At 45.7% G+C, this 22,570-nt stretch overlaps 1 protein-coding gene across 1 annotated transcript; it reads right to left on the reverse strand.

Moving 5' to 3' along the window:
- Nucleotides 1–293: 293 nt before the first annotated feature.
- LOC142250699 (centriolin-like) lies at nucleotides 294–16,804 on the reverse strand. Its single transcript, XM_075322896.1, has 5 exons — nucleotides 16,496–16,804; nucleotides 2,650–2,856; nucleotides 2,038–2,396; nucleotides 629–996; nucleotides 294–466 (listed from the first exon to the last, which is right to left on the reverse strand). The coding sequence occupies exons 1-3, from the start codon at nucleotides 16,588–16,590 to the stop codon at nucleotides 2,084–2,086; spliced, it is 615 nt and encodes a 204-aa protein (XP_075179011.1). The 5' UTR covers nucleotides 16,591–16,804; the 3' UTR covers nucleotides 294–466; nucleotides 629–996; nucleotides 2,038–2,083.
- Between the last annotated feature and the right edge of the window lie 5,766 nt (nucleotides 16,805–22,570).

Consider the following 22,570-nt stretch of genomic DNA (forward strand, 5'->3'; position numbering starts at 1 on the left):
CATTTAATATTTCATTCCTGCTCATACTTTGGTTTTAAATGATGATATATGTCGAACTAACTAAAATAAATCATGAAACATACATAACATTTTCTACTGTTATTGATGAAATAATATGTGAATAGAGCTAATCCAGGGATCCTCTGTGTTGCTCAAGAGCTGTAGAAATAAAAAAATTAAAAAAAACAAACTGCAAATGTGCAAAAAGTTGTGAGTGTGATCATCGCAAAAAGGGGAAAAAAATCTGATGGACTTTTAGCAATGGTTGAAATGTTGTTTGCATCTTTCTGTTATTAAGGAGCCCTCGGATTAGTTGTGTTTCGTAAGGATGGGTTTTTCCTATGCTCTGAGCAACAGGAACATATGGCGCAGAATCGGCTTCTTATACTCGCATCTGCCTATGTCTTGCTAGATTTCTTTACAGCTTCTTGGCTAAACAAACCAAATCAAATCCTTGATCCCAAACCTGCAAAAAAACAATTATGCATATTTTGATTATGACAAAAAACCCAGTAAGGCTGCATAGTGCTCAGGACAAGTATTCCATATCGAGTATGGTTTTAGTTTTATGTCTGTATGATTCTTAAATTTGAGATTCATAGACAACATTTTAATAATTATTACTTACCGATTCTCTTGTCGATTGAACTGTCTTTGTGTCAAGTGACTTCCACTCTGTAGAATCCTTAGTAGAAAGTCTCTTGTCAGAATCTCTGTGTTGAATTGGGGATAGTCCGTCACACATTGGTGGTTTTCTAAAATATGAGACATGGCTTCAAAATCATGGCAGCAGAGGCTTTCTTCAACTGTTGGCATTGCACAACATTTTCCACATCTACACCAATCTGTGCTCAACAATCTTCCTTGTGGATCTGGTGTTTCTGTTGGCCGTTCTTCATTTGTGCCCCACTGTGGATCATTTTGAAAACACCACGGGTTAAGTCGGTTATCTTCATCGACACGGCTCTGTAGTCGGTCTAGCAAGGCTTGTAATCCCTAAATAAGAAAAAAATAAAAACTTGTTATGGTACAGACTGTTATACATCACATACTGTATATGTTTAAAGGGAACCTGTCACAATATTTTCCACTTATAAGATGCGGCCAGCACCAGTGAGCTCTTATATACAAGAGTCAGTAATACTGTATTTAAGAGGTCAGGCTGCTCAATATAACATATAACAAATACCTTTACTATATTTACCTAAGTGGTGGTCTGGCCCAATGGGTGTCAAAACTCTATGGTCTGACGCCTACTATCTGCTTTAATTGGCATCCTTTGCAGGCTCGTGTGGATGACATGTCCCGCGTCATCAAAACAGACCACATTTTGGTCCTGCACATGACCACTTTCATCTGCCCGGCTGACATAAGATCAAAGTATTGGAGTGTGCATGTGTAATACGATACTTTGCTGTGACCACAGCAGGCCATTTCACAGTGCGCATGCGCAAGAACGAAATGCCGGACTGTGTGGATGATGTTGGATGTATCATGCACACTGGGCTGTGTAGACGGAGGATGGCAATCGTAGCAGAGACGGGTGCAAAACTGGACAGCACTTTTATTAATAAATGTGTATTTCATTTTATACAGAGCGGCATGAGCTCTTATATACAGTGTTCTATAATTTTGAATACAAGGGCTCACTGGTTGTGGTTGCAGCTCATAGTGGAATATCCTAGTGTCAGGTTCCCTTTTAAACCGTGTGATACCGATGTTGTATTTTTAGGATGCCATACCCAAAAATAATTGTTTTTTTCAAAATTTATAGAGTACATGAAACAACATTTATGATGCAGAACAATTAATGTACATCACACATCTTATAGGCTGGAGCTCGGAAATGCTGACAATGTTTAAATAAAGACGTTTTCCAGTATACCCCTCCAGTTACTAAAATGTGTGATGGAGCACTGGTGTTCATCTAAATAGCCTTAATTACATGAGTCGCCTAACTGTGATCCAATCAATTAAATTTTTTTGAAAACATAATTTAATTTAATAACAAGGCTATATGCAAAGTTATATACCTACACAGTTAGTGCCTTGAGGGGGATTAGTTGACGTTGGTATGACATCCTCATCCTCTGTTGTTTCTTTCTGCCAAAAAGGAAAATTCAATAGATAGCATAATTATATTAATAAAAATAATTATAATGATCTCGGCCTCCAGCTGGTGCAGCTCGGCTAGTAGCCTCTCCCGCTCTTCCTCAGCCTTCAGCAGCTGCTGGTCAGCCAGGCCTTGTATCTCCTCCATGGTGCGGAGCTTCTGGTTCAGCCGTTGGACCTGGTTTTCCAGTTGTCGCTCCGCTGCCTCGTACTGTCGCTCCGCTGCCTTCCGCTGCCTCGTGCTGTCGCTCCGCTGCCTCGTGCTGTCGCTGCTCCATCTGGATCTATGGAGAAGAGATCTAAGTCTTCCTCCATTCCTGTGCACAATGCGTCTCACCAGTTTCCACATCTCTACATGACATACTGCTGGATACTGGTATTACGCACAGCTGAGGTTTTGTTACATTTGCATCCAGTCTCCCCTGTGACATAATGCACTGACACATTGTAACGTGTTAGACATTATTGCACAGCAGTTTGTGGCTGGCAGCAGAGCAGTGGTGAGAAGCTGCGTGCGGACTCCGTCTCTGTGCTCACCCTGGCGTCTGCCGCCTTGGTACACGCCTTCTTATAGTCCTCGGGGCCTGGTGGGCACGCTCCTGGAGGGCAGAGACCTCCTTTTGCAGCCTCTGGTGCCGCTCCTCTGCCTCCTTCTTCTCCTCTTCTGATTTCCGCAGGATCTGACCGATCTGTCTCTGTAGCTCCAGAAGATTCTGCCCCAGGACATCAGATGGACCCAAACATCTGCCAAAAACCAAATGTAGAAATTACACGGGTCCCACGTGTGCCATACACATCCAGTGTCCATTGTAGCATCGGCCCCCCATGTGTAACATGAGGGCGCTGTTGTGTCTGCACATATACGGCTCCTCCACGTCTGGAGGAAACATTGTAATGAAATGTCCAATAATCCAGGGCCTCTTCAGCCCGGGACAGGAGAGGCGAGGCGAGGGCCGGTGCCCCCAGCCCGGGACAGGAGAGGCGAGGCGAGGGCCGGCGCCCCCAGCTTGGGACAGGAGAGGCGAGGCAAGGTCTGGCGCCCCCAGTCCAGGAAAGACGAGGGCCAGCTTCCCCAGCCCAGAACAGGAGAGACGAGGGCCAGTGCCACCAGTCCAGTAAAGGCGAGGGCCGGCAACCCCAGCCTGGGCGCGCGGTGGCAAAGTTTTAGGCCATGCCCCCTAACCACACCCATTTCACAGTCACGCCCATATCCACTCCCCATCCACACCCATTCAGCATGGACACGCAGGCAGCCGGCGGGCTTCCAGCATGGACACGCAGGCAGCCGGCGGGCCTCCAGCATGGACACGCAGGCAGCCGGCGGGCCTCCAGCATGGACACGCAGGCAGCCGGCGGGCCTCCAGCATGGACACGCAGGCAGCCGGCGGGCCTCCAGCATTGACACGCAGGCAGCCGGCGGGCCTCCAGCATGGACACGCAGGCAGCCGGCGGGCCTCCAGCATGGACACGCAGGCAGCCGGCGGGCCTCCAGCATGGACACGCAGGCAGCCGGCGGGCCTCCAGCATGGACACGCAGGCAGCCGGCGGGCCTCCAGCATGGACACGCAGGCAGCCGGCGGGCCTCCAGCATGGACAGGCAGGCAGCCGGCGGGCCTCCAGCATGGACTCGCAGGCAGCCGGCGGGCCTCCAGCATGGACACGCAGGCAGCCACAGTGAGGCGGCCGGTCGCCCGCACAGAGAGGCGGCCGTCCGCCCGAACAGAGAGGCGGCCGGCCGCACACACAGAGAAGCGGCCGGCCGCACACACAGACAGGCGGCCAGCCATACGCACAGAGAAGCGGCCGGCCGCACGCACAGACAGGCGGCCGGCCGACCGCACAGAGAGGCTCCGGCCGGGGGTGGGGGGGGGAGGGAGGGAAATCAGCGCTGGGGAGATTCAGTTTACATACCAGCAGCAGCACAGCGCTCCTCTCTGTTATGCCACGTCTACTAGGATGGTAGGAGGGAAAAGCAGTGAGGCGGGGAGAGAGTGGGTGGGCGGATCCCGGGAGACGGCCGTCCCGCCCGTGGCAACGGGACAAACAATGTAAAGCGTGAAAGTCCCGCTGTATCCGGGACGGTTGGGAGGTATGTGTTCAGAATTTACACCTACTGTCAATTCTATAAGTAGGCACTGAATAATTACAGCCAAAGCTTTCAAACCTCAGGTTCTGAATGTTTTTGATTAGAACGGTACATACCTGCAAAACTTATGGCTAAGAATGTCTTTAGTGGAATTTTTTTTTTTTTCAAGATGATAAATGTTCACACTTCTCTTGACAATATTACACTAAAATCTTGAGAAATAGAAGATCCAATGTATAATTGACCCAGTAACATGTCACAACATGAATTTTGTTGTCTATTTTAACTTGCAAGTTAAGCAGGAAAAAGCGCACTGCTACATATGCAAAGTTTCTAAAGCCTGACTACAATGTGAAAACAGTGTAAGATGAGCACATTGAAATGCCCGACATGAAAACATAATACATCTGGATATTATCATCTTCATTAACCCCTAGAGAGTTGGTGCTAACACAAATAGACTATTTGTTACATATGTATCATATCCACATATATACAATTTTATCCAAGCTTTAAGGCTCCACTTGTGGTCTGCCTCTAAGGCTACTTTCACACATCCGGTTTGAGCACTGCGGCTCAATCCGGCTGTGAAACCTATGGAACGGATGTGGCGAAAACACTGCATCCTTTGCATAAGTTTTTACATGCGGCCCGTCCATTTTTTTCCGGTTGCGGCACGCTACTGAGCATGCGCAGTAGAAGAAACCGCATGCGGCGGCCGGATGCGTTTTTTTCCGCATCGCGCCGCATCCGGCATCCATAGGCATGCATTGAAAATGCTCCGCAGCGGCCAGATGCGGCGCGATGCGGTTTTTTTTGCCGGAGCAAAAAACGTTGCAGGCAACGTTCCATCCGGCCGTGGCATCGGCTAAATCTGCCGCATGCGGCAAAAACCGGACCGAACGCAGGCCCATGCGGCACAATACAGCACTAATGTAAGTCTATGCAAAAAAAAACGCAACCGGCGGCAAAAAAAACGGTTGCGGTTTTTCTGCAGAGTGCCGTATTGTGCCGCAGTGCAAAAACCGGATGTGTGAAAGTAGCCTAAGTAAAAAGAAGTTAAGACAGGCTTTTCCAAAAAACTGTCATGTGCAAATGCTCTCACAGTTAAAGTGGTCTCCTCATTTCCACATCGGCGGCGAGCTGAGTGAGAGGAAACCAAAGTACCCAGAGCAAACCCATACAATCACAGGGAGAACATGCAAATTCCTTGCAGATGTTGTCCTTGGGGGGATTTGAACCCAAGAATCACTGAGCCACCATGCCACCCAAATATCAGTACTTTTCACACCATTACTGCAGGAGTTCGGCAAAGCCAACAGCCGAGCTCCCGTAGTAACAGCCAGGGATGGCGTGTGGCCCTCTAGATGCTGCAATGGATAGTGATCATGGCATTTAGAAGCTTGTGGGAGAGGGCTCCTATTCTGACCTCCATTGGCCACTCCCGTGACTAAATCATGGGGAGCCAATGGTTGTCATGGCACCCAGAGGTCAAACAATTACCTCCTGGTATGTGGTATGATGGATGGTCTGTTAGGCCAGAGAACAATTGTAGGCATTCTGTCTGTGTAATGATAGGTCTCCAGAATTGCAATACATGTCTATTGCAGTACATGAAGATGCATACAGTTGCACACTAAAAAGCCAACAATGCATGAAGGAATTCTGGTATTTCATTACTGCTATAGGAATATATGAAAAAAGAGATATTTGGTTTATGAATTGGCCAATGCATGTAAGCCCGGTCACCACGGCAAGGTATATCTCTGTAAACTAAATCCAAACGCTCCCTCCCTTCTGAGCCCCACAATGTGCCTAAACCACAGGTAGCATCCACATGTTTGGCTTTTCTATAGTAAGGAAAGCCCATTACATTTACAAGGTGCAGGTCTCTTGAAGCTCAAGCTGGACACAATATTCTGGGCACTACAAGATTTCCATTTTCACAACAGCAACATCCATTGCTGCTTTTTTCAGGAAAACACCCATGTGTTCCATGTTTCAAAATCTTCTCTACACCGGTAGATGAATTCCCAGAAGGGTGTAATTTCCAATTTGGAGTCACTTGAAGGTGGTTTCTGCTGTTTTGGCACTTAGGGTCTTTGTATATGGCGTCCAAAAACCATACTAGGAAACTCTGTGCTCCAAAAGTCAAATAGTGCTCCTTCCCTCCCAAGTCTCGCCATGTGGCCAAATGGTACTGCACAGCCACATATGTGGTATACTCACTTTCACAAGAATTTGTGTAATAATAATTATACAGACTCTTTCATCTATTTAACTTTGTGAAAATGTAAAATATGGGGCTAAAATTACATTTTAGTGGTAAAAATGTAATTATTTTTTCTTCACCGCTCAATGGTATAACATTTTGTGACACACCTGTGATGTCAAATTGAAAACGGCACCCATAAATAAATTAATTGAGGGGTCCAGTTTCTAAGATGGGGTTACGTGTGATTTCTGCTGTTCTGGCACCTCAGGGGCTCTGCTAATATGATATGGTACTCGCAAACCAATCCAGCCAAATCTGCACTCCGATATGGTGCGCCTTTCCTTCTATGCTGTGCACTGTGCCTGAAAAGTAGTTTCTGATCACATATGGGATACTGCTGTAGTCAGGAGAAATTGTGTAACATATTTTATGGTACTTTTTCTCCTGTTACCCTTGAAAAATATTTTTTTTCCCTTCAGCATCAGTTTTGTTGAAAACAAAATGTAATATATCATTTATACTGCCCAATATCATAAAATTCAGTGAAACACCAATGGGTTCAAGATGCTCACCACCCCCCTAGAAAAAAATCTTAAGGGGTGTGGTTTCCAAAAATGTGTCACATTTGGGGGGTTTCTGCTGTTTTGAAACCTTGGCTGCTCTGCAAACGAGGCATGTGTTACGTCCCCACAGGAGTCCGCTCCAGCGACTTCTGCTTCGATCACCAGGCAATACCGTGTTCTTATCATGGATAGGGCTGGTGATGGGAGAGGAGTCGATGCCAGCGGCGCTGGTGGGCACAGGCTCCGCTCATCCACTGGGCTGGGTTTCCTTGGGATCTGCAGTAGCACTGGCTGACTGTAAGTGGTGTGTGTCTTCCAGCAGAAGTTACCATCATTCAGCTACAACCAATGGGAAGACACCACACCCTTTGTATTTGCCATCCTGTCTGCTGACCACTGCCAGAGATAGTTCTGTATTTCTGGTTCCTGTCCTGCCCTGTTCTGTTTAGTAATTCTGGTGTTCTGACTTCTGCTTGTTTCCTGACTACCCTCCTGCATGCTGTTTATGCACCTTGCTGCCCGATCCAGATTTGACCTCTGCTTTGTTTTCTGATTACGTCCTTGCCTGCGTGATTCTGTCCCTGTTTTGCATTTCCCAGTTTGACCCTGCCTGACTACTACTATCATCGAACTGCAGCCTTCCACAGGTAGTGATCACCTTGGGCCCTATGTAATTCCAAATCCCTGTATAGGGGTTAAAGGGTTTCAGGGTTCTAGGGGTCCTGCTTGGTGAGTGGCTTCCCTCTAGCTTGTCCATTACAGCCTGTCTGAGTCTGTGGATCCAAGCAGGTGTTACAATATGGCATTCATAATCTATCCCAGGCAATATTGCACTCCAAAAATCAAATGTTGCTCTTTCCTTTCTGAGCCCTGCTGTGCATCCAAACAATAGTTTTCCACCACATATGGGATATCGACGTACTGTAGAGAAATTGCAGAACAAATTGTATGGTGTAATTTCTCCTGTTAATATTGTGAAAATGCAAACTTTGGAACAAAAATAAAATTTTTCAATGCAAAGGCTCTCCAAATGCAACATGGCATCCGCTAAGGATACATGCACACAATCAGGACTCGCTGTATCCTCGACTCAGCGGGTCCTGACCTGTGGGGCCACAAAACTCCTTCACAGGAGAACGCAGTAGACCGCAGCTGCTTGTACCCACAATCAGGGTTCGGTGCGCTGCGGTCTCTCGCTTGTGTTCTCCCTATGGAGGACACTTGTGCTTTCACAGCAAACAATTTACATGCTGCAGCTTAGAAAGTTGCACCGCAGGTCAGTGTTTACTGCGGGAAAAACAACAAGCACAGTGGGCATGAGCGTTCTAGAAAACCCATCCACTATGCTTGTACTTTACAGTGCAGCATTTCGGATGCAGCTGAAGCATGCTGTATCCAAAATGCTGTGAACACTGATCGTGTGCACTTACCCTGACGATTCCAGACAATTTTGCATTCCAAAAATCAAATGGTGCTCCTTCGTTTCTCTGCTGTGCACCCAAACAGTAGTTTTCCATCACATATTGGCATATGTGACGCCCTGGACTAGCCAGGTAGTCACAGACATAACATACACACCCCCACCCTAGGCAGTTACAACAGTCAGACAAAAAAACCCTTGATGCCTCCCTCCAGGGTCTGATGTCCACACCAGGTGGGGCGGAGCCAGGTGGTTGGCCCCACCCACCAAGGAGTTCACAGGCCTGCAGGCGGGAAAAGCAGTAGATCAGTTTAGAAGGTGAAAGTGAGAGGACACAAACTGCAAGTGTCTGGGTAGGAGCCCAGGCACTGACAGCAAGGTTGGCAGACGGTGGTGGCCATCTGCAGGAGTTAGCGGAACTCTGCAGAACCGTAGGACTGGGGTTGGGCGGTGGCCCACCGGTACCGAACCGGGGTAGCGGAGTGAAATTAAGCACACAGGCAGGGCCATCGGACCCCGACTAGGCTTGGAGCCGCCGACAACGGTCAAATCCGAGTGTGACCGGAACCCCAGGGGTTTCCTAACAACCAAGTCCCGACAGAAGGCAACAGTCCACACTGTGAGGATATACAGCCACCGCCACAGGCTAGAGATCCAAGGGCCAGCGCCTGCGGGCAAAAGGGCTCCTACGGTACCTATACGCTGGGGAGCGGACTACCGTTGGGAAACCATCGGAGTCAACACAGTTTACACAGGTGTAGGGAAAAACAGCCATCATCAGTCGTCTGGGGAGAGCACAACAACACTGCAGCCGGCTGCGGGACCCGTCCATCCGGCCGTTTGGTTTACCAGAGACCTTGTGACTTTCTGTCTGAGTGAGTACACCAGTGCCGCCTGGCACTGTGCCGCGCTGTCCCTTCAACCCTGTGCCCCAGCCATCCAGCCTCCCCGTTACATCATCGGGCCCCGGGAGCACCGACCCCTACCCACGGAGGGGACAACATCCTAGCTGCTCTCTACCATCTCTCCCAGGATTCCCGTCACCAGCAGCGGTGGTGCCATCATCACCACGTCCCGTGGGTGGCATCACGAAATATCTCCCCAAACCAATCATCCCTTTTCACTCATGGGTGAGGAGCACTCGAGCCACCGAGCAGCAGCAGTAGAAGCCCCGTCCCCGAGCGTGGCGAGCGCGTCCTCTCCGCCCGCGACACATACTCAGAAGAAATTGCACAACACATTGTATGGTGCAGTTTCCCCTGTTACCCTTTTGAAAATGCAAAATTTGGAACTAAGACAACATTTTTGTTGTAAAAAAGTGATTGATTTTTTTTTTTTTCACATCTCAACATTATAACATGGTATAATCGCCTGGGTGTTCAAAGTGCTCACCACACATCTGGATACATTCCTTGATGGGTCTAGTGTCCAAAATGGGGTCACTTGTGGTGGAGCTCCACTGATTAGGCACATCAGGCACTCTGCAAACATGACATGGTGTCGCTAACGATTCCAGCCAATTTTGCATTTCAAAAGTTGAATGGTGCTCCTTCCCTTCTGGGCCCTGATGTGCATCCAAACAGTAGGTTTTTTTTAGAAAAAATGCAGATCAAATTGTATGGTGCAAATTTTCCTGTTACTATTGTGAAAATGTAAAATTTGAGGCTAAAATAACATTTTTGTGGTCAAAAGTTAAATTTTCATTTTTTAATTTCATATTGTTTTTGCTCCTGTGAAGCACATACAGGATTCATAAACTTCCTGAATGTAGTTTTGAGCAGTTTGAGGGTTGCAGTTTATAGAATGGTGTCACATAGGGGTATTGTCTGTCACAAAGGCCCCTCAAAGTCACTTCAAATGTGATGTGGTCCCTAAAAATGTGGTTTTATAAAATTTTGTTGGAAAAATGAGAAATTGCTGATAAACTTTGAACCCTTCTACCTTCCTAGCAAAAAAATTCTGTTTCAAAAATGGTGCTGATGTAAAGTAGACAAGTGGGAAATGTTATTTATTAACTATTTTGTGTGGTATAGCTATCTGGTTTAGGCCATAAAAATTCAAAGTTTGAATAACCACTGGGACCTGTTGAAGCTTTCCAGGATTATTATTGTACTTCATAAAATAACACTAGTCTGATTTTAAAAAAATGAGACTTGGTCGCTAATGTACTAAGTGGCTTCGTTGTCAAGGGGTTAACCTGATCGGTAAACACTGTATAGAAAAATCTAAATTCCAGAAATGCAATTTTTTGGGCCACCACAAAAAAATGTAAAAGTGATCAAAGTGTATTAGTGCCAAAATAGTGTCAATAAATACATCAACTTTCCACGCAACAAACAAACCCTCATACAGCTCCATTGAGTGAAAAAATGAAAATATGGCTCTCAGAAAATGGCGATACAAGGGATTTTTTCAACAAATTTTTTCATTTTTTTCACCACTATGTATTGCTGTAATCATACTGAATTGGAAAATCACATTGCCAGGTCATTTTTACTGAACATTTCTTCCCCCCCCATTTTTTTGTACACTGCATTGTAAAATGGATAGTGTTATTCAAATGTACATCACAATTAAAAAACAAGTCTTTATATGGCTAAGTGAAATTAAAAAATTTAAGTTATGGCTCTTGGATAAAGTGGAGGAAAACATGAAAACATAAAAAAGCGAAAATTGCCATGTCAGGAAGGGGTTAATTTAATAGGAGCTAATAATGGGCGAGTGTGCTTGGCACTCGATTAAGCATCGGGGTGCTCGGGTACTCGCAGTGCGCAGCTGGGTTTCACGGGTGCTTGGATGTTTCGTCTGTGAGGCAATGAACACAAACCACAGGCTTGCTTCACTGCATGATGCGAGTAGGCACCCAAGTGAGAGCCACTTGCTTTGGGGTACGGTAGGAACCTCCAGCTGTGACCACAAATAAACTGAGTGACGTCACCGCTCATCGCTGCGGCTCAGTCAGACTCTGACTGAAGCCACAGTCTGCGGACATGTTCTGTCCCAGCACGCTGTGCCTTCAGTATGTAGCAGAGCCGGAATCATTGTGGGACCTTTTGTGGATTATGTCGGAACTGGATGTTTGAGGATAATAAAGGGGTGAAAGAGGGTGTTTATTTGTATTTCATTTCAAATAAAGTATTTTTTCGGTGTTTGTGTTTATTTCTTTTCACTTACAGATTAGTAATGGGGGGCTCATAGAAGCCTCCCATTATTAATATAGGGTTTAGTGGCAGCTGTATGTTGTCATTACTCCCTTATTACCCTGATTGCCACTGCACCAGGGCAATCACGATGAGCCGGGTAAAGTGCCAGAATTGTCACTTCTAATGGATGTGAGAATTCAGGGTGGCTGCAGGCTGCTAAATTAAGGCTGGAGGGGGGCTCAATAAGCATGGGACTCCCCAGCCTAAGAATAAAAGCCCCCAACTGCCAATCATGGCTGGTTATCAAAATTGTGGGGGGGACCACTTGCCACTTTTAAAAATTGTAATAAGTTTTAAAAAAAGCTGCATAGGAGTCCCTCTTACTTTGATATGCAGCCAAGAGCAGCACACGGCTGGGGGATGGAGACTGCAGCTGTATGCTTTATCTGTGCTGGATATCATAGTATGGGGAGACCCTACACCAATTTTTTATTTATTTATATTATCACCAGTATAGGGACACACACAGCATCTGTGATTCCAGTCAGACACGCTGTCACACAGGGTGGGGGCGCGGTCTGACTGCAACGAGTCACAGATGCTGAGACTGCCGGTGAGCGAGGGATGCAGTGCATATGCATGAGGATAATGAGCTGCCCCGGAAGTAGTGTTACAGCCGTGAGGAGACTGATAAGTATAATGCACCTGCTTTATTTTTATTTTTTATTTTTTAGCTTTAATTACCTGGGTGGCCAGATCTGGATAGTTACCTGGAGTTCCCTGAAACCTCGGGGCCCAAGGATCAGTGCACGTGTACTAGATAATTCTTGCGGATCTGGACTATTACAGTCCGGGTTCGCCCATCACTAATAGTAATATATTTTGTATGATCTCAACCATTAATTAGCTTGCTTTGACCTCAATCCAAGTCAGGTGTAGAACATTTCAGAACTTGAAAATGTTTCCTTGAAGCTAAATGTACTTTATTGTTTCTGAATCTTAAAACAAATGTAATCTATATATATATAGAAAGCAGAATCTGTGTGCTGTAGCCTGTGGTAGCCCGTTCAACACAAAACAGTTTTCATCCGATTTGAGTGAATTTTGCATGGCCCATCTTTAACCCCAGACTAAAAATACTGAAAATATTGAGTGAACAGTGCACTAAAAGTGCACAAGTGCTCTTTACCTGAGTCGAGCAGCTCAGACGGTCTGATGGGCTCAACTCGAGTAACGACGAGTAACGAGTAGAATGGAAGTCAATAATTCGGCAGGTCAGCTCCCCCCACTTACAGCCAGACATAAACAAAGCATTTCTGGGCTATTTTTTTTACATACAGCACCCAGACACGTTTTTACCCCCCCCCCCCCCCCATGCCCCCGTGAGAGCCATTCAGAGACTGCAAGTGGCTCTTATTGGGGTTCTGGCTCTCATCATTCACTGAAGGGAGCTGGCTCTTTGTGTCTGATCGCTTATAAACAAAACATCTGAGCACCCATGATACTTGGCCAAGTACCGAGCGTACCCGAGCACCCAGATCGGGTATTGAGCAGTAGTGAGCATGCCCACTCATCATTAACTGCAAACATTAAAACTCAAAACCTCCCCACTTTCATGAGATTTAGTCCCCAAAATTAGGCTCTATACAAATAAAGGAGTAAATGGTTTTCAATGCAAAACCATAGTTTTTGCCCAAAAGGGTCTTAAACAATTAAAGCCATGGTGCCAAAAGACTTGCTCTTAAAGGGGCAGAAACCATATAGTCGCTAAGCTGGGGCAACCTGATAATTCGCTCTAAAGTCTCCAATTATAGCAATAACTATCAACAATCAGTGCAAAAGTAACTGGGACCTCATTTATCAGAATTGCCTCACAGTAAGATCATTCTAGTTGTCTAAAGCCACTGCCGAAGTAAATAGGGCCTCATTTATGAGATTGCCTCACAGTAAGATGTTCTGGTTCCCTATAGCCACTACAGAAGTAACTGGGGCCTCATTTATGAGTATTACCTCACAATAAGATCATTCTGGTTCCCTATAGCCACTGCAGAAGTAACTGGAGCCTTATTTATAAGAATTGCTTCAAAGCAAGATCATTCTAGTCTCCTATAACCACTGCAGAAGTAAATGGGGCCTCATTTATGAGTATTGCCTCACAATAAGATCATCCTGGTTCCCTATAGCCACTATAGAAGTAACTGGGGCCTCATTTATGAGAATTGCCTCACAGTAAGATCGTTCTGGTTTTCTATAGCCACTGTAGAAGTAACTGGGGCCTCATTTATGAGAATTGCCTCACAGTAAGATCGTTCTGGTTCCCTATAGCCACTGCAGAAGTAACTGGGGCCTCATTTATGAGAATTGCCTCACAGTAAGATCGTTCTGGTTCCCTATAGCCACTGCAGAAGTAACTAGGGCCTCATTTATGAGAATTTCCTCAAAGTAAGATCGTTCTGGTGGCCTATAGCCACTGCAGAAGTAACTGGGCCCTCATTTATGAGTATTGCCTCACAATAAGATCATCCTGGTTCCCTATAGCCACTGCAGAAGTAACTGGGGCCTCATTTATGAGAATTGCCTCACAGTAAGATCGTTCTGGTTCCCTATAGCCACTGCAGAAGTAACTGGGGCCTCATTTATGAGAATTGCCTCACAGTAAGATCGTTCTGGTTCCCTATAGCCACTGCAGAAGTAACTAGGGCCTCATTTATGAGAATTTCCTCAAAGTAAGATCGTTCTGGTGGCCTATAGCCACTGCAGAAGTAACTGGGCCCTCATTTATGAGTATTGCCTCACAATAAGATCATCCTGGTTCCCTATAGCCACTGCAGAAGTAACTGGGGCCTCATTTATGAGAATTGCCTCACAGTAAGATCGTTCTGATTTTCTATAGCCACTGCAGAAGTAACTGGGGCCTAATTTATGAGAATTGCCTCACAGTAAGATCGTTCTGGTTCCCTATAGCCACTGCAAAAGTAATTGTGGTCTCATTTATGAAAATTGCCTCTAAGTATGATCGTTCTGGTTGCCTATAGCAAAAAGAGTGCAGCTTTCATAATGAAGCTGCTGAGGTAAAGTGGAAGCTGAGTTCTGATTGGTTGCTATGGATAACTAGAACAGTCTGACTGAGGCAGATTTCATAACTGATATTTTACATACGTCAGGACATATTTTGTGCTTTAGATATTTAGATTCACCTATTAGATCTCTGATCAGTGTGAGAAGATTACTAAGGGTCATAAGACTGTTTTCTCCCTCTTCTTTTTTGTGTGTTATGTTATGTGAAAGGAGAGTACATTTTAATGTTTGATAAAAATGTGTTCAAAAACTAGTTGTTGTTCACCTCAGTATTACAACAAATTTGTAAAAAGAAGCAAGTGGCCTGAGGCAATCGTCCCCCCATCCTCCTCCATTTCATAAAGAGCCTCGCCCGTCTCAGAATGAAGTGGAGGCGCTGGGACCAGAAGAGGGTCAGAAATAATATGTTCAGATCCGGCATAATGAAGTATATAGCGAATTAGCAGAATACCAGGGCTTCGCTCGCTGAAAACGATATGTGAAATTATTGATAATGCTTATAAGATAATAATAATAAGATAATAAGATTACATTTTCAATTTCAACCTGAAGAAGACCTCCTCAGGGTTAAAAATGTTTTTTTTTCAGCTATTCTTTTATTAGTTTGGCGTTAATAGCTTAAACCAGCCCAATTCTCCATTCTTCCACTTCATTTTATCCACCCCTTATTGCTGTATTTTGAATGACACCGTCCATTTTATGATGGATGTACTGGAAAGCAGAAAAATCATCCTAAGTGCGGCGAAATAGCAAAAAAACCTCTGTAATTTAAATAATGCACTGCCTCCAAAGCATCATGCAATTCACTCCTTCACTGCTGGCAGAATAGACCATTTCCAAGTAAGCTCCAGCAGGCTGGGAAAGTTCAGTGCAGGGTAACCAGTATCAGTAGCTCAACAAGTTCTAGATTTATCAATGAAACCTGTTTATAGATACCTAGGTACTGATTCTTATAGAGGAGGCAGAAGTGTTAGAAATGGCTACATTACACCCAAGGTTGTTTGTTCCAAAGAGAAAAAATAAAAGTTTTCTAAGCTGCCTCAGTATGGCGACCTCCTCAACATTATTAGAATCCAGAAGTGTGTGAGAAATAGCATTTACTGACAAATCTTTCATTTCTGCAAAAATCTAGAAAAGAATAATGTTTAATAATACATCATAACAACAATAACAAGGCTGGAACTGGCACTCACTGATGAAACTGATGAGCAGCTTCATTAATAGTCACTCACATTAGTGACAACTTCTGGTGGTTAATAGATTATGGGATTTGATAGCCAATCAATAGCCATACCACAGTGCTATTGTTTTATGACCTCTGCCATCAATCAATTAAAGGGAATCTATTGATTCAGTCACTGGTCATTGGGACCCAATAACAGTAAATTATAAATGGATACAGTATGTATATATACTGTATATATATTATACAAACATACAAACACCATATGTATTTATTCTTTATATGTAGTATATACAAGTATATTCTTGCAAATGGATACAATGTATGTACAGTTACACACACATATATATATATATATATACATACATACATATGTATATATAATATTATACACACACTAAATGTATATAAAAGTATATACATGAAAAATTATATAATGTGTACACACACACACACACACACACACACACACAGACACAAATATAAAGCCACACTATGGGTATATATACAGTATATGTACATGCAAAGATATGCAATGTATATACATGCAAAATTAATATATACAAATGGTAGCGTGATATATATATATATATATATATATATATATATATATATACACACATACATACTAGGTTACTATTTGCTGCATTTAAACTCAATAAGTGAGCCATGAGAGGAACAATCCGACTACTCACAATGATGTAACTAAATGAAATCTGCATAGGCACCCTTGTCCAAATGCGTCAGAGCCAGGTCCCTGTGTGGGGGAGGGGGGGCATTCCAGACACATCTCCTATCCAGAGTGCAGTTTTTGTCCCCTTATTGATCGCTTTCATCCAGGGAGTTACTTTTTCCTCCTCTTCTTCTTCAGCTTCACCAATAGGGAGGTGATGCTGCTGCTCCAGTTGCTGTGCATAGGCTGAGCACACAGCATCTTGGAGGGGAGTCACTGGGCCAGTTAGTGCAGGGTCTCAGGCAGGCTCTAAGACATCAGGGGATTCCTCTGTGTGTGCAAAGTGTTCTTGGTGCCGAGTTTCTCCTTGTGCTCAGGATGCAGCTCTGCAAGGGACGTTTGCATAAGAGAGAATAAGTTGTACTCAAAATTGGAAAAGTGTGTATTTGCCGTTCAGGAACCTCCGTTTTTGGGTTGCATAATTTCGGTTTCTGGTTTTAGGATAGATCCCACTGAATTGTAGCTAAATTGAAGTGGAACTGTCCTGAGAACCTTAAAGCTCTGAAATGTTTTTGGGTTTTTCAAATTATTACAGGAAGTTTATTAAGAATTTCTCTGCCATAGCAAGATCCCTGACTGACATGACTAAAAAAAAATGGCAAAAAGGGTAAGATACAGTGAACTGATATTCATTATATATATATATATATATATATAGTAGAAACCATCAATCTAATCATCAGATAGGACTACGTGTGAGGGCAAATCGCATGAACATGTGAACAAGAAAGGAGAAAAGGCGATCATAGAAGCCCAGACACACAATAAGAGATCATTCAATTTTTTATTTTTTATTAGTATAAACAATCTTTAGTGCAGGTAGTGGTAGGGACCAACATAATATGCATGATATTCATATATGCTCTAGACAAGGTAATGTCACAAATATATTACATTTCATAAAAATCATATATATCTGTAATTAGTATCCATAATTCCAATTACTCTCACTCATAAAAATATATATCAAGGAAAATAGATTATCCACAATACAAAGTATGAGCTGAATTAATGTAAATAAGACCACATGGCTGATAACAATCCTGTCAATGCGGATCTTAGCTAGTTAGATAAATACCGCCAATGTATACATAGAGGTCAAGCAACATTTGTTATATATCAAAAATAGTTATATCTATCTTGAAGTGGTCAGTCCTGATAGTTGTATAGCACCACCGGCTCAAATAAGCCCAACCCTATCACAGTCAGGACTGAATATACCACAAGTTTTTATATATATCACCTCCAATATACACAGTGGCGGCATTCATCACCCACTGAATGACGTAAATTGCAACCTGAATCAGGCTTGCAATCACATATATTGCGGTATAGATACCACCTATCTGTACCTACTAGCTATCGCCATTAGATGTCACTGCAGCCATATAAAACATATATATATATATATGTATCACATTACACTGATCACCTGAGATCATCATCAAGCTGTTATATTAGCCAGGTGACTAGCCATGTCTCAACATACCCACACCAGAGACAGGCAACAAACAGTGTAACCAGACATAAGGAGCATTAGAAAAAGAGACATTACCAGTCAGGAGCATAAACGTCCGACACGTGTTTCGATAGACTCTTCGTCAGGGGGCACACACACCAATGTTAAAGTGTCAGCAGCGCGTGCGCGTAGGGACACATGGCCACCGCGAGCACAACGGGGCAGGGCGCCGGGTGACGCCATGTATCGTGAGCGCGCGGAGGACAGGGAACCCCGCGCACACGCTGTGGGAGAGTGCTCGCATTGAGAGAATATACAAACCTAAGTGAGAGTGCAGGACATTAACATTGGTGTGTGTGTTCTGCCTTCCGCGCACGCGCGGTGTAACGGCGCCGGACTTCCGGTGCTTACTGCACCGCGCGTGCGCGTTACATCACAACGCACTCCCTCACTCACCGGGCACACACGCAGACGTGTGGGCCTTGCCTTCCGCGCATGCGCGGGGCTGACGCTGCCTCAACGGCGTTTGGCCTTACCGCGCATGCGCGGGGCATTACGTCACCACGCCTGCGGCCACATGCGGGCCATATGCGTTCCACTCCCTACAGGAAGCTGATGCTCTTAGCACAGCATAAATACCACGCACTTCCCGTTCAAGGCGTCCAGCGTCCCACACGTGGCGGTCCTTCCACACAGGTATGTTATGGAACCTCTTGCCCCCACTAGCATTATTCCCCATTTAACCCCTTCCCCTCTGCTCCTCCATAGAGCCTTTGGCCTGCTCATTTACAGAAAACACATATACAGTCAGCATAGGAAAGGTATGTTACCATCTTACACCCCATCTGTCGTTCATACATTGACCTCACCCACATGTTCTTTTTATCACCTCTATAACATTCCAGCAACCACTCCACTTCTGGGGATCATACTTTTGTACCTCGCGGACCTCTCCCACAGCTGATGTAGCCTCACTTACATTACATGGCTACCATTGAATAAGGTACGATGGACTCTTTACATTTCTCTTTTCTAGGTATGGTCATATTGACTCATGTACTCTTCATTATATGATCTCCCTTACTGTCACCACAGCTAACACTCACCAACTGATGATCTTATTGGATCACAGAAGTATTGATTTGAGGCTGATACAGCATAACACCCATGAGATCCACATCCCATGGTGAGGTGTGTCCATTACCACCCCCGGTTTGGTAATTCCCATGACCAATACACATTCCTCTGCATTAACGTAATGTACGATCATGTGTGTTTCCATTAGTTTCCCCAGTATTCCTGTGGACCCATCTAAGACCTATTCCTCTACTCCTGTGTTGGTGGTGGTAATCATGCCTTTACTTTACCCTGGTTGGTACTCACATCCAGTGACAATGCTACTATGTTTTTAGTCTCTGACATACATCTCAGACTTGTTTTCATGTATATCACAGCATGAATCATTTACCCACATTGGCTTTAATTTGACTCACATCGTGGCTTTGGACCCCTGGCACATTCTAGCTTTGCTCACCAGGTACGCCCCCCCTTTTTAGGGTTATATGCCATCCGTCCTGTCATGTCTCTTGTTTTTTATAGAAATATAATCTTTTTAATTTAGGATTAGGCTTTCAGCGACTTCCATGGAATTTACACACTAGCTTCACTTGCAAGGTATGCTCTCCAGGGTAGCCGATATGACACCAGCCTTTAAACGACGCCTATAGTGAACATAGTGAACATATGTATATTCTTCTGATTTCACAGGACGGCTGTGACCTCTCTTTTTTTCTCTCTACCAACACGAATCGATGTCCTAACACCCAACACTGGCCCTCTTAGGTAGGCCAACAACACAATCCCTTGCTGTCCCCCTTGGGTATTATTATTATCAGTTCTCAATAGTAACACTTTATGTTTCACCTTTTTCTAGTACCATTTTGGACATTAAAAATCTGTTTCACCTAACGTGACTTGGTGCTTGCTTAAGAAGTTTAGTTTCATCTACCATAGGTATGTCTTCATTTAATCCACGCAATTTGCATAACTACATTTAGCTAATCCCTGAGGGGATATACTTCATATTATTACAGTCTGTTCATGGGTGGTCCTCATGTATACTTTATATGGAATGCTTGTCTTGTTTTTGCAAAGCATTTTGTTTATTCTTTCTCATGTATGTGATACATGTCCCCATTATGTAACAATTGTGTACATTATACTATTGTAACACTGTATCCCTTTCTTTTTTTCTGTTATCACAAATTAGTCCTTGAAGAAAACCCTCAACGGGTTGAAACGTTGGACAAAATATTTATTTCAAATAAAAAAACGTTTGTTTGAGCACCATATTGGACTCTTTTTCATGAGATTCTTTAGTGTGCCGGAGTATATTTTCTATAGTGGAGATGATGTCGTCTCAGAGACTCCAAGTCATCCAGGAGATGCTCCATCTCCCCAACATGATCTACGGGACACAGAGACAATTCCATACAGGAGGCGACCACAGGAGCCGCCATCATCAGCTCCACAGGAGCACGGGGAGCGGCTGAGCTGATGGTGGGGGAGCGGCTGAGCTGATGGTGGGGGAGCGGCTGAGCTGATGGTGGGGGAGCGGCTGAGCTGATGGTGGGGGAGCGGCTGAGCTGATGGTGGGGGAGCGGCTGAGCTGATGGTGGGGGAGCGGCTGAGCTGATGGTGGTGGAGCAGCTGATCTGATGGTGGGGTCCTACCTGCTCGGCTGTGCTCCAAAAGGTGTCTGAGGCGATCCGTCTCCGCCTGTAGTTTCTGCACAGCGTCATTCAGTTGGTGGATCTCCTTCTGCTGCGAGCGGGAAACAGCGAGTCCGGAGTCTACTTTCTGAAGCTGTGACGGGAGAGGAGGCTGTGACACAGGTGCGGCGTACAGGCTGGGACACACGCGCGGAGTTCAAGCTGAGCAGGCGTGGAATACAGACAGGGCAGCGTGTTGTCTGTATATAGGTGGTGACAGCACTCCTGGGTGGGGCCCTGCGGTCACTCCCCTCTTCCTCCTCCAGGGCAGGGTCCTGCGACCGCTCCTCCTTCTTGGGAGAGGACCTCCTGGCCACTCCGCCCCACCCTCACCAGCCCGCCCCCTGCAGACTGATCTGTGGAGCGTCACCTGATTGTCCTTGGTGTGGAGCAGTCCCTGGAGCAGCTCTATCTCGGCCTCCGCTGATACCAGCGCTGCATGCTGGGAGTTGTAGTTCTCAGCTTCCTGCATCTCCTACAAGAGGACACAGAACAGCTATTTGGAGGAGTCTGCGGCTCTAAAGCAATGCTGGGAGTTGTAGTTTACCAACTGCTGGAGATCTGGGATACATTATCAATGAGAAAAGAAAAGTAACAGCAAGGCCCTGTGCGCACACGATAGTTTTTGATGCGTTTTTGGGTGCAGTTCCTGAGCCTCCACTGCATGAAAAGTCTGAGAATTGTAAGTGCTGTGCTTCTTTAAAAACGCACCAAAATGTGGCAAAACCGCAACAAAATGTGGCAAAACCGCAACAAAAGTGGCAAAACGCACCGAAACAAGCAAAACGCACACTTTATGCATTTTTCCCGCCAGAGGTGCGTTTTTTGTTGAAGAAAAGAAATATATAGTGTGCGCACAGCCTAAAAGTGACCCGAACCTGAGCCCACCATGCAGCATTCACTGCCCCCCGCCCTGAGCCCACCATGCAGCATTCACTGCCCCCCGCCCTGAGCCCACCATGCAGCATTCACTGCCCCCCGCCCTGAGCCCACCATGTAGCATTCACTGCCCCCCGCCCTGAGCCCACCATGCAGCATTCACTGCCCCCCGCCCTGAGCCCACCATGTAGCATTCACCGCCCCCCGCCCTGAGCCCACCATGCAGTATTCACTGCCCCTGAGTGGCCCTGTTCCTCAGTGTCTCCTCCTGTCACTGCCCCGAGTGGCCCTGTTCCTCAGTGTCTCCTCCTGTCACTGCCCCCTGAGTGGCCCTGTTCCTCAGTGTCTCCTCCTGTCACTGCCCCCGAGTGCACTTGTTCTTTAGTATCTCCTCCTGTCACTGCTTTACCTCCGTCCTCTCCCTGTTTATCTGGACAGCGGTGCGGTGCAGGGACCTCAGCTGCTCTTTGGTTACACTCAGCTCCGCGGCAGCCATCTTGTCGGATGAGGCGACGTCCCTCTTCAGTTCCCTCAACTCTTGGTCCAGTCCGGAGAGTCTGTGCCGAGCGCGGGAATCCTGTACATCCCGCTACAAAACACAGCATCGTATCAGCACACGCCGAAGGGGGTGCTCCGCCGCACCGCACACATGCTGAAGGGGGTGCTCCACTGCACCGTACACATGCCGAAGGGGGCGCTCCTCGGTACACATACAAGACTGAGGAGGCGCAGGGGGGTATGGGCAGATTATTAAGGGTATTCAGAGTGCGGGGGGAGTATGGGCAGGATTTCAGAGTGCGGGGGGAGTATGAGCAGGGTATTCAGAGTGCGGGGGGAGTATGGGCAGGATTTCTGAGTGCGGGGGGAGTATGGGCAGGATTTCAGAGTGTCGGGGGTATGGGCAGGATTTCAGGGTAAGGTCCCAGAT

This window comes from Anomaloglossus baeobatrachus, chromosome 9, assembly GCF_048569485.1.
Source record: "Anomaloglossus baeobatrachus isolate aAnoBae1 chromosome 9, aAnoBae1.hap1, whole genome shotgun sequence".
NCBI lineage: Eukaryota > Metazoa > Chordata > Amphibia > Anura > Aromobatidae > Anomaloglossus > Anomaloglossus baeobatrachus.

Excerpts from the sequence above, each read along its gene's own strand:
- LOC142250699 (XM_075322896.1), bottom strand. The coding sequence starts at position 16,590 with ATGTGTCTGGAATGCCCCCCCTCCCCCACACAGGGACCTGGCTCTGAC. Across the intron at positions 2,857-16,495 it reads TTTCATTTAGTTACATCATT|ATGTTTGGGTCCATCTGATG; the intron begins GTGAGTAGTCGG and ends GGTTTTTGGCAG. Across the intron at positions 2,397-2,649 it reads CCAAGGCGGCAGACGCCAGG|ATCCAGATGGAGCAGCGACA; the intron begins GTGAGCACAGAG and ends TCTTCTCCATAG.